The 17,177-nt window shown below is 23.8% G+C and overlaps 3 protein-coding genes across 3 annotated transcripts; 2 read left to right on the top strand and 1 right to left on the bottom strand.

Moving 5' to 3' along the window:
- Positions 1–733: 733 nt before the first annotated feature.
- Positions 734–2,485, bottom strand: RAB11b (ras-related protein Rab-11B, putative; the record flags this gene model as incomplete). Its single annotated transcript, XM_029006445.1, has 5 exons — positions 734–1,015; positions 1,278–1,499; positions 1,743–1,801; positions 2,150–2,215; positions 2,425–2,485. The coding sequence occupies 5 exons, from the start codon at positions 2,483–2,485 to the stop codon at positions 734–736; spliced, it is 690 nt and encodes a 229-aa protein (XP_028862933.1).
- A 3,333-nt stretch (positions 2,486–5,818) lies between these two features.
- MPC1 (mitochondrial pyruvate carrier protein 1, putative) lies at positions 5,819–6,558 on the top strand (the record flags this gene model as incomplete). Its single annotated transcript, XM_029006443.1, has 2 exons — positions 5,819–5,915; positions 6,338–6,558. 2 exons carry the CDS (start codon positions 5,819–5,821, stop codon positions 6,556–6,558), a joined length of 318 nt encoding a protein of 105 aa, XP_028862932.1.
- Positions 6,559–12,362: 5,804 nt separating this feature from the next.
- Positions 12,363–14,476, top strand: PmUG01_12024000 (sodium-dependent phosphate transporter, putative; the record flags this gene model as incomplete). The annotated part of the gene is made up of 2 exons (XM_029006442.1): positions 12,363–14,112; positions 14,403–14,476. 2 exons carry the CDS (start codon positions 12,363–12,365, stop codon positions 14,474–14,476), a joined length of 1,824 nt encoding a protein of 607 aa, XP_028862931.1.
- Positions 14,477–17,177: the final 2,701 nt, after the last annotated feature.

The raw sequence follows: 17,177 nt of genomic DNA, 5'->3' as shown, positions 1-17,177 counted from the left end.
AAGAATTTATCTTTCCAAAAATATTCAGTTTCGAAGGATAACTATAGTAAATGCTTTATACTTTATACATACATGTCTGCATACTCATTCCTTTATTCATTAAATGATAATAATTTATATTACAGTGAAAAAGCGGGGGGGAAAAAAAAATTAAAATAATTAGGAAAATGGCAAAAATTAAAGTTTAATTACTTTTGAAAAATATATGAATAAATTAAAAAAAATATATACAAGTACATAGCACATGAATAGTGTAATTTTATTTGCGACAAAAAAAAAAAAAAAAAAAAAAAAAAAAGGGAAAGAATAATAAAGTTATAATGAATAACATATAACAGATAAGCAAGTGGGGGTAAAGGATGAAATCAATGCACAAGCATATTTATAAAAAAAAATTATTCAACAAATAGTGAAATACGAAAATACCGTACTTCTAATCAAATAATTAATTGCTTAACAATGAAGTTAGACAAATGTATGAAAAAAATGAAAATTTGTTGTCATAATAAATGACAAAAAGAAAATATAATAAACACATGAACATGTTCATAATTTTTCAAAAAAAAAAAAAAAAAAATTAATTGGCACACATACCATAAGGGGATGAAGGAAACTTCTAAATTAACTTACCCGTGTACTAAATATACACACATATATATACATGTATATATGTACATTTATACGTATATATATATGAGTATATAAGCTCATCAGATGAAGCTGTTTCCCCGAATCAGCAGCATTTCATTTTGTTTTTATTATCGTCTTCACTTTCATTGTCTTTTATGTCATTTAACTTGATTATACTCCGCGCCTTAGTTAGCTGTATTGCGCTGTCATAAGTAGCACCACTGCGAGTACTGAAGCTCCTGTTATTATTCTTTAACCTGTTATTATATATTTCTTGTAATAGATTTTCAAATATATGTTTTACATTAAGTTTTGATACGGCCGAAGCCTCCGCGAAAAATAAATTATTTTCCCTAGCGAAACTTGCTCCCTGTTCATATGTAACCTGTATTAAGGCAGTGTACACGTGTACGTAAATATGTGTATGTGTATGGGTATGTGTATGGGTATGTGTATGTGTATGGGTATGTGTATGGGTATGGGTATGTGTATGTGTATGGGTATGTGTATGGGTATGTGTATGTGCATGTATGCATGTAAGTATATGTATATATGTATGTATGTACGTGTATATATATACATATAATAAGTACACATGTGTATGTACTACTATATGTACATGAGCACCCTCAGAACTGTGGGCTTACCTTTCTTTTGCTTTCATCTTTCTCAGTAATATCTACTTTATTCCCCACTAGCATAATTACAATGTCTTTATCCGCATTTTGCCTAATTTCTTCTAGCCATTTAGAAATACTTAAGAACGTTTTTCTCTTAGTTATGTCATACACTAATATAGCCCCTGCGCTTCTTCTGTAATGGGCACTTGTTATACTCCTATATCTTTCCTGCCCCGCAGTGTCCCATATCTATGAATACACAACCACATAAAAAGGTAAAACAAATAAAAAATACGAAAATAAAAAAAATTAGAAATACGAAATCAAAAAAATTAGAAATACGAAATAAAAAAATTAGAAATACGAAATCAAAAAAATTAGAAATACGAAATAAAAAAATAAAATAAACGTCCTGAACGTGATAGATATTTAAAAATAAATATAACTAAAATGTAAAATCAGACTTAAACACACTTTTTTTTTAAATGGTACCTGCGCCTTTACGGTCCCACCCACCGCTAAGGGGATGGTTCTAGTAGCAAATTCAACACCTGAATGGAAGGAAAAAATAATAAAAAAAAAAAAAAAAAAAAATTGGATACAAGGACGTATAGGTAGAAAACATTATTGCTTTGTCAGGTTAAATGGTTCTCAATTTGTATCAATGAACTTTTTGCTATTTTTATCGTTTTTATTTTTGTTTTTGTTTTTATTTTTGTTTTTGTTTTTATTTTTGTTTTTGTTTTTATTTTTGTTTTTGTTTTTATTTTTGTTTTTATTTTTGTTTTTGTTTTTATTTTTGTTTTTGTTTTTATTGTTGTTTTTATTTTTGTTATTGTTTTTGTTTTTCTTATTGCTATTGTTACTGTTATTTTTCTTTTTTGCTCTTCTGTTTTTACCAATTGTTGCTTTTGCAACACTGGGAAGTGATCCCCTTATATATCTCGATAGTAAATGTGTCTTTCCTAAACAAGATAAACATAAATGTGCAATTATGTGTAACATGGAGGAGGTATGAAGTGATATATATACACATATGTGTATGCACATATATATGGACGTATATATTTTAATAGGCAAGTGGATAATGTGGCATACGATATAGCGACATACATGTATAACTTTCTCCTTTTTTCCTTTGCTCTTTTTTTTTTTTTTTTTTTTTTTATTTTACCTACAGTTGCATCTCCAACTAAAATTATTTTATAAAGATGATCATATTCTTCATTAGACATTTTTATATAAAGATAAAAATATATATCATCAGTTTAAAAAATTCAAATGGATAGCTTGATAGAAGGGATATAAAATTTTGAGGCACAACTGTGTCATAAAAAAAAAAAAAAAAAAAAAAATGAAAAGATGAAAAAAAAAAAAAGAAAAAATGGAAAAATTTTATAAAAATATAAAGCGTCTAAATTTGCATGCACCATGTGTACGCCATTAAAAAGACTCTGTTTATAAGAATTAATTCTTATATTTTTTCAAAAACAATATTAAGCAAGCCACTAAGAATTGGGATATCGTCGTGAGACACACACACACACACACACACATATATATATATATATATACATGTACACAACGTATGCTCACTTACATACATATGTGAGTGCTGGTGGATTCTTGTGCGCAGATCTTTCTATTTAACAGAGATGAATACTTATCCTTGTAAATTCGTAAAAGTTTTAAACAAATAATAAAGCAATAAGTGTAATCACTTAATATTTTACTATTATTAAAAAAATATAGTTAATGAATTATTGTCCTATAAAAATGTTTTCTATATATAAATGAATAAAATTTTATAACGTTTTTAATTATCTCTTCAAATTTAATTACTAAAAAAAAATAAAAGAGGCTTTCGTGAAATTCGTGTAAAAAATGTAACATATGTATATGTGTACTTGTGAATATTTGTACATATGTATATATATATATATATATATATACGTATTTATGTCATAAAAAAGGAATAATAGGAGTACTATTAGCTCCTTTTTAATAACAATAAGCGCAATTTATTTTCATATCACAAAGAAAAAAAAAAAAAAAAAAAAAAAAAATAGAATTTTCATATAGATGGAAAAGAACAAACTACTAATGACAAAAACTTAACTATTGAGGGGAAAATGAAGGTCAGGAAAAAGCAAAAAATTAAAGATACGGTAAAAAAACAAAGAAAAAAAAAAAAAAAAAAGAATTAACATAAAATATGTAAAAAAAAGAAAAATAGCATAAAAGATCAAACTTAGAAAGGCGTAGTGTACATATATTTTTCAAAATTTTCTTTATTTTTATTGAATTTATTGAATTTTGTTACGTGTTTTTTTTCTTTATTTTTTTTTTAATTTTTCATACTCTTATTTTTTATTTATGCTATTCAATGACTTTCTTTTTTTTTACATTCAAAAATTATTTACTTTTTTATATGCATCTCTTGCATTTCTCTTACAATTTCTTTTTTTGTAGTCGTATTTTTTATTATAAAATGCTAAAAAAAAAAAATAAATAAAATAAAATAAAATAAAATAAACACATCATATTATATTTTACACATACAAAGAGGAAGAACGCTTGTATCAGCTCGATCAGCTCGTGATGAATTGCATATTTCATTACAATAGTATTGAGCATAAGCACATAAGAATTTTCGTTAATTTTGCCTTGTGCATAACTACATTTTTTATACGTTCTATTTGTTACATCTTAAGTACTTGGACTGTGCCTCCAGTTACACCTCTCTTTGAATGTCTTAAGTTCTGTTTGTTGCCTCTTGGTTCTTTTCTTCTTTACGTTATTGTTTACGTTATTGTTTACGTTATTGTTTACGTTATTGTTTACGTTATTTTTCTGTTTTTACGTCTTTTTTACTTACATTTTTTCCCACGTTTCACATAACTGCTTTACTACCAAAATTAGGTTTCATTTTTTTTTTTTTGCAAAATTGTGCTATACACTTTAAGGGAAAAAAATATAAAATAATAAAAGAACAAAAAAAAAAAAAAAAAATAATAAAGTAAATAGTACCATAGCTTCCACCTATTTTTTTGTAATTAAGCCAAGTGAGTAGTAAATTTTTTCTTAAAAAGATTTTAAATTTAAGGAGGATAAAACTATATAAATAAATGTATATGTATGTTCTTCCTTTTACTTTTTTTAAATATTTGCGCGTAATTTATAGCAAACTTCAATGTGTATATTTTTCACGTGGTTAATTAACTTTATGTATATACATAAAGATATATACATAAAGATATATATATATAATATATATGTATATATATATATATATATATCATATTTAAAGTAGTATAAAGGATAAAATAACACTGGTTTAACTGATTTGATTTAAGTAATTTTATTTTAATGTTCAACTTCTTTTGACATTTTTTTTTTTTTTTTTTTTTTTGGAATATAATAAATTGTTTTTAGACTTGCGGATTAGCCGCTACAATAGTTGATGTGTTGATGATTGGTTTAGGTTGACTGAGAAGAGTAAATAGGAAAAAAAAAAAAGAAAAAAGAAAAAACATAATAATATGATAGTATGATATTGTCATAACATGATAGCATAATTACGCGATAACGTAATAACGTGTAAACGAGAGTGAAAAATAAACGATTCCCCGATCCATTTTAATTGCCATTTTTCATTTTTACCCTTTTTAAAATTATAATTGTAAAGCAACAATATACCATCTTTAATATGAAGAAATAAATGTTATTTCATTTTATACTTTTATGGAAAATAATTTTATTAAATAAGCATACCTTTTTTTAAAAGCCCTCCTAATTATGTATTATATTTGTTTAATTAGTTAACATTCGATTTATTTTATGTTTACAGTATGTTTATTTTGAATGATTTATAACCATCATGTAACTGCAATTATTTTATTTAATTTTGTTAGTTTGTTAGTTTGTTAGTTTGTTAGTTTGTTAGTTTGTTAGTTTGTTAGTTTGTTAGTTTGTTAGTTTGTTATTTTGTTATTTTATTATTTATTATTATTATTATTATTATTATATTATTATATTATTATATTATTATATATTATATTATTATATTATTATATTATTATATTATTATATTATTATATTATTATATTATTATATTATTATATTATTATATTATTATATTATTATATTATTATATTATTATATTATTATATTATTTTATTATTATTATTTTTATTTGTTTTGGCATACTTTTCATTATTTTCCTATAGCGAAAGAAATCATTAAAGTGCAACCACACACACGTGAGCATGGAGTGTCAACACTGGGAGGGATTTACAAACAAGCATACATTCATAAGTACATTCACACAGTCATACGCACAAAACTAGTTGCATACATATATACATACATAGACGTAGTCATATGTATGTGCATCCATGCGCACGTCTTACCTGTATTCACATTACACGAGGCTGATATATGTTAAGGCACAGTTTTCAAATATCAGATTTGCTTAACAGAATTGCATATGCAACTAATTATCACAATAAATATAAAAACATATAATAAAAAAGAATTGCACTCAGTAAGCAGATATTGATTTAAAAATGACAAAAATTAAATTATTTTATAATAATGTAAAATCGAATGTATTCAATATTATGTTTTGGGCCCCTTTAGCAAACTGGGGATTTGTTCTTGCTGGTAATTTTTTTTTTTACAATTTTTCAAAAAAAAAAAAAAGAAAAAAAAAATATCTTCAATTTATGTTGAGTAGAATACGTGCTTATACATTCTTCTAGTTGCAGCAATGGCATTCGTTGTACTTAGAACATAAGTCTGTGTGTATATTGTACACATGTACGTATGTATGTATGTATATTGTACACATGTACGTACGTATGTATGTTTGTATGTATGTATTCATTCTTGTATGTACATATGTATGTAAGAGCTAGTAACAGCGTTTGTAGGTGCCTATATACATGGACGGTTACATTTATGCACACTAAAAGAACTTTTAATATTTTTTATTATTTTTCTATATTATTTAATTTCATTTTATTTGGCTTTTTTTTTCATCATTATATATCATTTTTTCGATTTTTTCTTTTTTTTAATAAAAGGCTTCAACGATTTAAAGAAATTGCCCATGTACGTATCTGAAAGAATGACGGCTGTTTTGGCAATCTACAGTATTTTATTTATGAGATATTCTCTTGCAATTAAACCGAAAAATTATTTACTGTTTGCTTGTCATGCTACAAATACGTTAGTACAAAGCACCTTACTATTTCGGAAGCTAAAATTCGAGGCAAACAAAAGGAAAAAGTTGTCCAACAACTGAGACCAAACATATTATCAAAGACCCCCCCCTCATTATCATCCGTGTGTTTTTGTATATGTGTATATGTTTGTGTGTATGTTAGTGTATATGTTTATGCGTGCGAACGTAAAAGCATCGGCAGACGTAGGGGAATGAAGACGCACATATGACCACAAGCATATAACGTATTACATGCGTATGAAATAAAATGAAATTTCTTTATTAAAAGGGAAATAGGCTATCTGAAGCTTTGTATACATAAGTTTTAATTAAATCTCAATTGTAATTTTTATATCCCGTCGGTAATTGCTGTAATCATGTTGTACTTAAATTTTTATGACCTTTTTTTTTTCGTGCATGAATCTTTATTTAATTTTTCTGAAAAATATAGCTTGTTGCAAAATGTGAAATGAGTAGCAGTTACGTCGCAGTTATGTAGCAGTTATGTAGTAGTTATGTAGCAGTTACGTTGCAGTTACGAAGTAGTAACAATACCAATCAAATAAAAAAAAAGAAAAAAATATATATAAACACCTTTGGAATTAGGGGGAACAACATATTGTACTGTTCGCTTTTACAGTTTTTTCATTAAGACATATAACAAATTTTTTGAAAAATAAAGCTCTTACGGCTTCAAAAAAAAATGGTAAGGTACGTGTTTATGCGTGCTATATACATCTATATACGACGTTTACGTATTTATTTTTACATAAGAACAGTAGAAAGAACACCCAGGGAAATGAAGGAACGTATATTTATTTTTGCCAATGGGTAACATTTAAAATATATATGAATAAATGAAAAAAAAAAAAAAATTTCCTACCATTTAAGAAAATTAAAAATAAAGCACTAGTGTAATATCTTTTTTAAATGAACTTAATTTTGTTCAATATTCCAATACTACATGAAAAAAAAATATAAATTTATATTTCGAAATATGAAGCGTGTATGTGTTTAAAAGAAAGCAGTGTTAATATGTAGCACATGTTTCTCCACCTTCGAGTGTGTTCTTTTCCGGACTATTGATACATTTAATAAGCCTTATATGTAGCTTAAAATACTGCAAAATGTATAAGTACAGTAGAATTAATATACTCACTAATTCTCCTTCATTGTCATCCCTTCTTTTGTACGCTAGTAAGTACATGACGCACATCGCTCTTATACGAATTTAAGAAGTATTATTTTTATAGAGTTTTTATAAAATGGTCCATTTCAAATGTTCTTTCGAAAATTTATTTTTTGTTTTAAAAATTGATAAGCGGTTAGAACCTGAACATATAAATCTTTTTTTCTTTTTTCTTTTTTCTTTTTTTTATATAAAATTATTGGCAAAAAGTGAGCACATAGATAAATGCACACGGTATAAAATTATATACATATAATATATATATTTATTTATATACACACCTATAAGTAAGTTCACATAGTACATACATACATACATACATACATACATACATACATATATATATATATATATATATATATATATAATATATACAGTTATAAGTTTTTTCCTTTTTGAAAAAGCAAATTAACAATGCAAAAAAAAAAAAAAAAAAAAAAAAAAAAAAAAGTAGCACACAGGTTAACACACGCATTTCGCACAATGTATGAAAAATTATGTAAAACTTCCGTCGTCCCAAAATATTTTTAAAAAAAGAAATTGGAAAAATTTATACTTCCTTTTATACATTAAATGACAGTAATTTATTAAAAAGGGAGAAAAATTTATGACAAATTTATATTGACAAATTTATATTGACAAATTTATAATGATAAATTTATAATGATAAATTTATAATGATAACAATCTTTTTCTCCTTGGTAATAATTTACTTTTAGTTATATAGAAGTGCACAAAAGATTAGGTGAATATATATATTTATTTATATATAAAATAAAATTCTAATTAAAATAAAAAAAAAATTTCGTGTTCTATTTTCACTGAGATTATAATTTTTTCTCTTTTTTTTTTTTTTTTTTTTTTCATTTTCATTCGACAAAACGCAAATCTGTTTTTGGCGCGTTTATGAAAAAAAAAAAAAAAAAAAAAAGGAAAAGGAAAAAGAAAAAGAAAAGAAATAAGAAAAAGAAAAGGAAAAAGAAAAAAGAAGAGTGTAGAAAAAAAAAGAAATAAAATGGAAAAAAAGGAAATTAATATATATTAAAAGAAAAATAAAGCTAAGAACGGCTTTAATCATTCAGTGAAGAATTTCTCACCTTGTAAAGAAAAAATTAATTTTTTTTTTAGTTTTTTATTAAATCCCATTTTATTAAATAATGAAGATCGTTTTATATGTAAAAATTGAATATTTATAAATCTAATTAAATTTACAAACGTATAAATGTAGAATCTAACAAACGTATAAATGTAAAAACTAACAAACGTATAAATGTAAAAACTAACAAACGTATAAATGTAAAAACTAACAAACGTATAAATGTATCTTCTTAAAGTTTTTTTTCAAATATTATAAATAGAGCAAATATGGTAAAATAAATTTCCTTTAAGCATATATATATATATATGTATGTATTATACCTTGGGTTAAGTCCCTCTTTTTTTTTTCTTTTTTTTTTAAATTACAAACATATTTTCTATTAGTAATGCTGAAAATTTTTTATTTTATTTTACCGTATAATTATTAAATTACAAACATAACCCATTTGATATACATATATATATATATATATTTATAATATATTATATATATAATATATTAAAAGAAAATCTAGGAATGTACAGAAAACGTTGTTGTAGAGTTATAAATAAGAAATAATTAATGATTTTAAGAAGAATATCCTCAAAAATGAAAATTAAAACACATGTATGTACTTTCTTTTTCCCGTTTATATATAATCATAACATAGAAAAATAAATATTCTATAAACATGCAATTTTTTTTTTTGAATGTATTATTATCAAAATTTTAGTACGCAAAATGTTTTTTCGTTTATTTTATATACATAATAAAATTTATATTATATATATATATAATGTATTATACCTATAATATAACTAATATATTATTATTACATTTGTAAAATATACATATATATATATATATATATATATGTTTACCTCCCTCCAAAAAAAAAATAAAATTATAAAACAAAAAAAAAAATTCATTATAAATGTTAATAAATTGTAATATAACAGTAAAAGAATTAATATATATATATATAGTATACTACTACAAATAGATGAAAAAAAGAAAAATGCGAAATTTACTAAAAAAAAATTTAATACTATAATAATACTAATGATAAATATATATATAAAATATATATATTATATATATATACATACAAATTATTATGTATTTTTTTTGAACAATTTTCAAAATATTATATTTTGCAGGATATTATATAAATATACAAGTAAAGAAATTAATGTATATTTATTTATGTTATTATACATATATATATATGTAATATAATAATATTATAATATATATTTTCTTAGGACATATTTTCCGAAAAAATTTGCTCTTGTTAAAGCATAAGTAATTATGTTTTTTTTAAATTACGTAAGTGAAAGAAAAAAAAAAAATTAAAATAAAATAAAGCTACGAAAACATTACATATATTATATGCGAAAACATTACATATATTATATACGAAAACATTACATATATTATATACGAAAACATTACATATATTATGTACAAAAATATTACATATATTACATACGAAAATATATAGTTAAACTGAGTTTATTTTAATGTTTAATTTGTTTCATGTGCCAGAAAAGTAATCGTTTTGATTTTACTCGTTCATTACATAAGTATTACATATATGTATATATGTTAATGTATATATATATATATATATATATTACATAAATAAACAGAACTTAACTATATATTACATACAAACAAATATATTACATTTTTATTACAAATATATTATTTTTCTTTTTTTTGCGAGTATAATAATAATATATATACTTCTGTTACATTTATATAAAATATATGCATACATATATACATGCCTTTTACAAAATTAAATGTTACTTAAGAAGAACATTAAATGAATGAACAGTTTTATATATGCATATATGGATGCTACGTTTTAATTGTATAAATTGAGAAAAAATATTTGTGTACGCATTGTTGTAAATTTTTAATTTTTTAAAATGTACGCATATTTTATTTATGCACACATTCTTTTGAATTTTATTTTCATGTATATATGTACATAATTGCAAAAATATATCACTCATATATATTTTTACAATTGCGTTGAGTATTTGCGTATATATGTATACATACGTACGTACGTACATTTATATTTATATATATACATATATAAATATATTATATATATACACCATCCATATTATATACATATATATTTATTTATTTGTATATATCTCCAAAGTAGATAGCTTTAAGTGATGTTAACTGTTTTTACACATGAGCTACATTAAAAAGTATCATTTTTGAATTATATACACATTATTTATATACATATACATATATATATGTATACATACACATATGTATACATTTTAAGATGAAAAAAGAAAGTTTGTTCGTAATACGCACATTTTTTTTTTAATTTTTTTGTTGAAATTTTTTCTAGATTCTCAAAGATTAGCTAAAATATCAAATTTATTTTAAAAATAAATAACCAAAAAAAAAAAAAAAAAAAAAGCTAAAAGCTATACGCAATATTAGCTAAAAAAATCGTTTAATAAATTAATATACCAGTATATAATACCAATTAATTCAAAATAAATTGCAGTTATACATGTATATATGTTTATATATATATATATATATATATATACATTAATAAGAGAAGTTAAAACTAAATTATAATTAAATAAACAAGAACAAATAAACTTACAAACAAGTAACGGAGTTATAAACAAGATTTTTAATCAAACGTGCATAGTAGTATAAACGGATAGACAAAAAAATCAAGGGAAAAAAGGAAAAACAAGGAACATCTCTTGAAGACCATTAAAATTTAAGGAAGTATTGAAAGATATATCATCGTATCATTCATATAATACATATCTGTCCTTTCCCCCTCCAAAACAAAAAACCATTTTGTTACTTTAAGTATGTTTAAAATCATAGAATGCATTGAAGATAGATAAATAAAAAAAAAAAAAAAAAAAAAAAAAAAAAAATTAGCTTTTTATATATATTATTATTGTGATATACAATTGTACGTATTTTGTATATATGTTTAATTTTCATATAATATGTTAATCATTGAAGTTTGAATAGTATAAAATAACATCGTAAAAGAGTAGTGCTTAAATATTTTGCACCATGCTTGACCCAGTTCATTTTAAAGATAAAAACAAAATTATATACAAATAAAAATAGTGTACGTATTTGCACGAGTTGATATATGCATAAGTGTTTATGAGTAGACGTTTTTAATTATATATATAATGTAAAAAAAATAATCATATACACAAATTCTAAATAGTGACATATAATATTATATGTATTATGTTTGTTGCATATTTGTACATGTATATATATGTACCTTACATGTAGACCTTATAAAATATACAACTTTCTTGCCTGTTCATATTTTCATGACTGTTTTTGGAAAAAAAAAAAAAAAAAATTATTATCGCCTTACTTGTTCATTGCTTGTTCATTTTTTTTCATAGCTATTTAAAAAAAAAAAAAAATTTTTAGCACCTTATATATTCCTTTTTTGCAAATCAATTTTTGATATAAAAAAAAAAAAAAATTGCACATAATACTGTTTATTTTTTATATGTTTTCATTTTGCATTTCCCTTTTTTTAGAGTCGGTAATAAAAAAGAATAAAGTTTACGAAATCAAATGGTAACAAATCCTGACATGTTATGGTTAGTCATCGCAAGCGGTGTAGCATGTTTTTTTATGGCATTTGTAACAGGAGCAAATGATATAGCAAACACATTTAGTACATCTATTGGATCCAAAGCAGTAACAATAAAGAAAGCATTAATAATTGCCTTTTTTTTTGAGGCTTTAGGAGCTTCCTTACTAGGTGGCACAGTTACTGATTCAATTCGATCGAAGATTATTAATTTTGAAGCATTTTACGATGCTCCAGAATTTTTAATGTTAGGTATGTTTAGTGCCCTAATGGGTGCTACCATTTGGCTAGCTATAGCAACATGTTTTGGTTTACCCGTTTCGACAACGCACAGTATAATAGGAGCCTTAATGGGTTTTGGATTAGCTGCAGGTCATAATAAGTCTATCAAATGGGAAAAAATACATAGCATTGTTATATCATGGTTTGCAGCTCCAATATTAGCTGGCAGTTGTTCAGCTATGGCTTTTATTTTATTGCGTCGTTTAATATTAAGAAAAAGAAACTCATTTGTTATCATAAAAAGATGTTACTGGCTTTTAATATTTTTGATTACACTGCCATTTAGTGTTTTTTTAGTTTATCAAAATCCCATTGTATTAAATATAGAATGTAAAATGAAGAAGGATAATAAAAATATAGTTACCACATACCCATGTTATCTTCAAGACTGGAGTGCTGCACATCCATTTTATTCCACTTTAATATGTCTTGCATTATCGTCAATATTAACCATAGTAGGTTCTATCGTTATATATATAGTGTATAACAAGAGACTAAATAGCTACAGTTTTAAAAAAAAATTATTTGGAGATGATATGATGAACGATTTAGAAAAAAATGCTAAAGAAAATACCATTTGTAATGTAAATAATAGCAGTTTAAATTCAGTTGCATCAAATGACACTCAAGCAACCAATCCAAAGGGACCAGCATCCCAAGTTCAGCTAATGGAAAAGAAAAAAATGGAGGCACAAAAAGATTTTCAAGCTGTTATTAATGTGCAGAAGATAGATATGAAAGAGGATTTGGCTCAGAACAATAAGAATAAGCCGAATGGTAGCACTAATAATAATAGCAACAATAGCAGTAACAACAACAATAACAACAATGATATGTCTCAAAATATTATTGAAAAATTTGATCTAGAGACAGAAATTGTTTTTTCATCCTTACAAATTATAAGTGCAATTTTGGGTGTAGTAGCACAAAGTGCTAATGATACAGCCAATGCCATTGGCCCTTTTGCCGCTGTATTTAATACATATAATAACGGAGTTAAAGGAAAATTAAAAGTACAGTGGTATATACTACTGTTTGGAGGTTTGTCTATGTCTTTAGGATTGTCTGTTTTAGGTTATAGGGTTATTAAAACTGTCGGAATGAAATTAATTAAAATTACTCCATCTAGAGGTTTTACTATAGAATTAATATCAGGTCTAGTCGTTTTATTTTTTAGTATTTGCGGTATTCCATTGAGCTCAACTCACTGTGCTGTTTCTAGTGTTATTGGACTTGGTTTAGTTGAAATGAAAATATCACAAGAGGATAATAAAAATGCCAAAGGATTAAATAATAAGGATAATATGTCCCAATCTGTTAACAATACAAATAATGTAATTGTAAGGAAAAAGACCTTGTGTCCTTTTTCCTTTTTAAATACGTCATGTGTAAACCTGAAACTATTTAGAACTATATTCCTTTCATGGATTATAACTGTTTCCTTTTCCGGTAACGCCATACATCATTTATGTATATACATTACATATATTAATTTATACATACACACACAAATATATGCAAATATATGTAAATACATGCATTCGTGTATATACTTGCATATATATGGCTTGCGTCCCTGGTGTTGCTCATAATGCAGTTATTTTTTGCAAGTGCATATTTGTTGTACAGCGAGAAGCAGTGTACCGTGTATTCTACATGTAACGTATATATAATATGCATATGTGTTTATAGATATATATATATATATATATATATATATATTTTTTTTTTTTTTTCAGCCTCCGTAACTGCAGCAATTTTTTCATTTGCAGCTTATAGTCCCTCCTATATAGTACGGAGATCTCCTATTTAGTTCGTCTATCTCTCTTTTTATTTATAGACCTCTATTTTATCAAGACTAATATGTTTAACTGTGTATTATTTTACCTGACCATATATAACGTCAAATTATTTTCTTTTGCATATATATATATATATATATATATATATATATATATATATATATATATGTATGTATATGGATGTATTTATACGTTTTTATACTTATATATGTGTATTATGTATATTTTTCCCCTTTTTTTTTTTTTTTGTTTATGTCTTTTAAATTAAAAATATTATGCCTTTTTTTTTTTTTTTCCCCACTTTTTTAATAAACTTTATATATATTATTATATTCAGGTATTTTAATTAAAAAGATTATATGTACAATATAAAAAATTATATACACATATATATATATATATATATATATATAATATATACATATATATATGTATATGCATGTTTCAGTATGTTTTATGTGTGTGCATTTGTACAATTTATTTCGCAAATAAAGAAATATATATATATATATATATATAAATGTGCGTATATATAATATACGTATATATAAAAATGTAGATATATAAAAATGTGTTTATATAATTATGTACATATATAAATATATATATATATATATATACATAATATATTGCTTATACATATATGTTTATACGTATATATATATTTGACATTATATAAAAATACACTGAGTATTATTCATAAATGCTGAGAGAGACTATCAGTACGAAATTTTAGAACACCAGTTAACAGCTAAAACAAACCGCTACACAAATTCTTCATACATATACACCATAAAATCATACAAACATACAATCATACAATCATACAATCATACAATCATACAAACATACAATCATACAATCATACAAACACACAATCATACAATCATACAAACACACAAACATACAAACATACAAACATACAAACATACAATCATACAAACACACAAACACACAACACAAACGAAAATGAAAATGCAAACATAACATAACGTAACATAACACACCATGCTAGTCAGTTAATAATACATATAATCATTTTTTTTTTAGGCGTCTACTGTAACCTTTTTATAGTTTTGTTTATTTAATTATTATACTTATATACATATATATATGTATATTGTGCCGTATGTATATTGAACTATATATGTATTGTACTATAAGTATATTATATATATGTATATATCGTAAAAGAACAAAGAATTTTATGTAATATAGTTTAATGATGTAAACTTAATTAAATATGCCTATTCATGAGTGAGCGGAGGAAAGTCTAAATATTTTTTTTTTGCAATTTTTTTTTTTTTTTAATATTCTGTTTATTTTTTTATTAAGCCATATCAATATATTATTCTCTCAAGATATGCAACAAGTGTATTAATATGTGCACGCGTTTAGAAATATATGTATATATATACATATATATGTTTATTTATTTACATATACTTATATCTGTGCCAACAAATATAATTATAATTAGTAGTGTTTTGTTTTATCCTTTTTACTTTTTAAGCGTATAATATTATTTATGTGCACACATGTATTAAAAATTTGAAACTTCTTTTAAACCAAGTTTTTATTATGATAAAACTGAACTTTCTTTTTTTTTTTTAAAATAACAAGAAATTAACGAAGCCAAATTTACCGCTCACTTAGGGAATAAATTTACTCGCATACATATATGTACTTGCATATATGTGCGTACATAAAAATATATATATATATATATATATATATATTTTTTTTTTTGGAAATACCGTTTTATAGCTTATACTATAATTTCAGAAAGTGTGCGCCCAAATATCCTTTATATGTTAAGATTTATAAGTTAAGAGTTAGCTAAAATTTTTTAAAAAAATTTAGCACAACTGTTAATTATGTCTAATAATGTTTATTATTATAACATGTACATAATATACTCCTAAATTATTTGCAGTAAAAATGGTGGTAGGAAAATAAGTATTAAAAATATCCTGTTGTTTGTTTCATTCACTCTTTATTAACTGTTAATAAAAGAGACCATAAAAAAAATGTAAATGGGTGTTGATGTTTATATGCTTTGGGCTTTTGGGACTTCATCTTTTTGAGTACTGTAACGTGAATTCTGTAATATATGGAGTATTGCTACTTTGTTCATTTGTTTAAATCAAAATATGTAAGTTGGCTAATCACCAGTACCATTTGAGAGATTGTAACAATTCATTTGAAAAAAAGCCCATTATGAATAATTGGTTAAAATTCATTTTACTCATAAAAAAAAAAAAAAAAAATTGTTTAAAAATTTTTTTTAATTTATTTAATCAAATAATTGTAGTCATAAAGCAGATAATAAAATTTCATATTTGAAAAAAAAAGTTGTTCCCAAGAATAATACTACAGAACATGAATATTTTTTGTTTTTCTAAAAATAATACATATAGGTTATGTATAACATATATCTCAATGATTACGATACTGCCCCTTGCTTTAGCACATAAAAAGAAGCACAACTCCAACAAAGAAATGAAACAGAAATGAAAATTTTTACATTTTACTTGGTTTACTTTTTAATATTATACTTGTTCTTCGCCTTAATAAAAAAAAAAAAAAATATATATATATATATATATTATAAGCAATTTTATATGTTAGCCATAATTTTGCAAAAATGTAGCATATATATACGCCATTGTGCCTATATCGTATATATATGCTTATTGAGGTTCTAACGTT

This window comes from Plasmodium malariae (assembly GCF_900090045.1).
Source record: "Plasmodium malariae genome assembly, chromosome: 12".
Taxonomy (NCBI): domain Eukaryota; phylum Apicomplexa; class Aconoidasida; order Haemosporida; family Plasmodiidae; genus Plasmodium; species Plasmodium malariae.
This window is presented reverse-complemented; position numbering and strand designations above follow the sequence as displayed.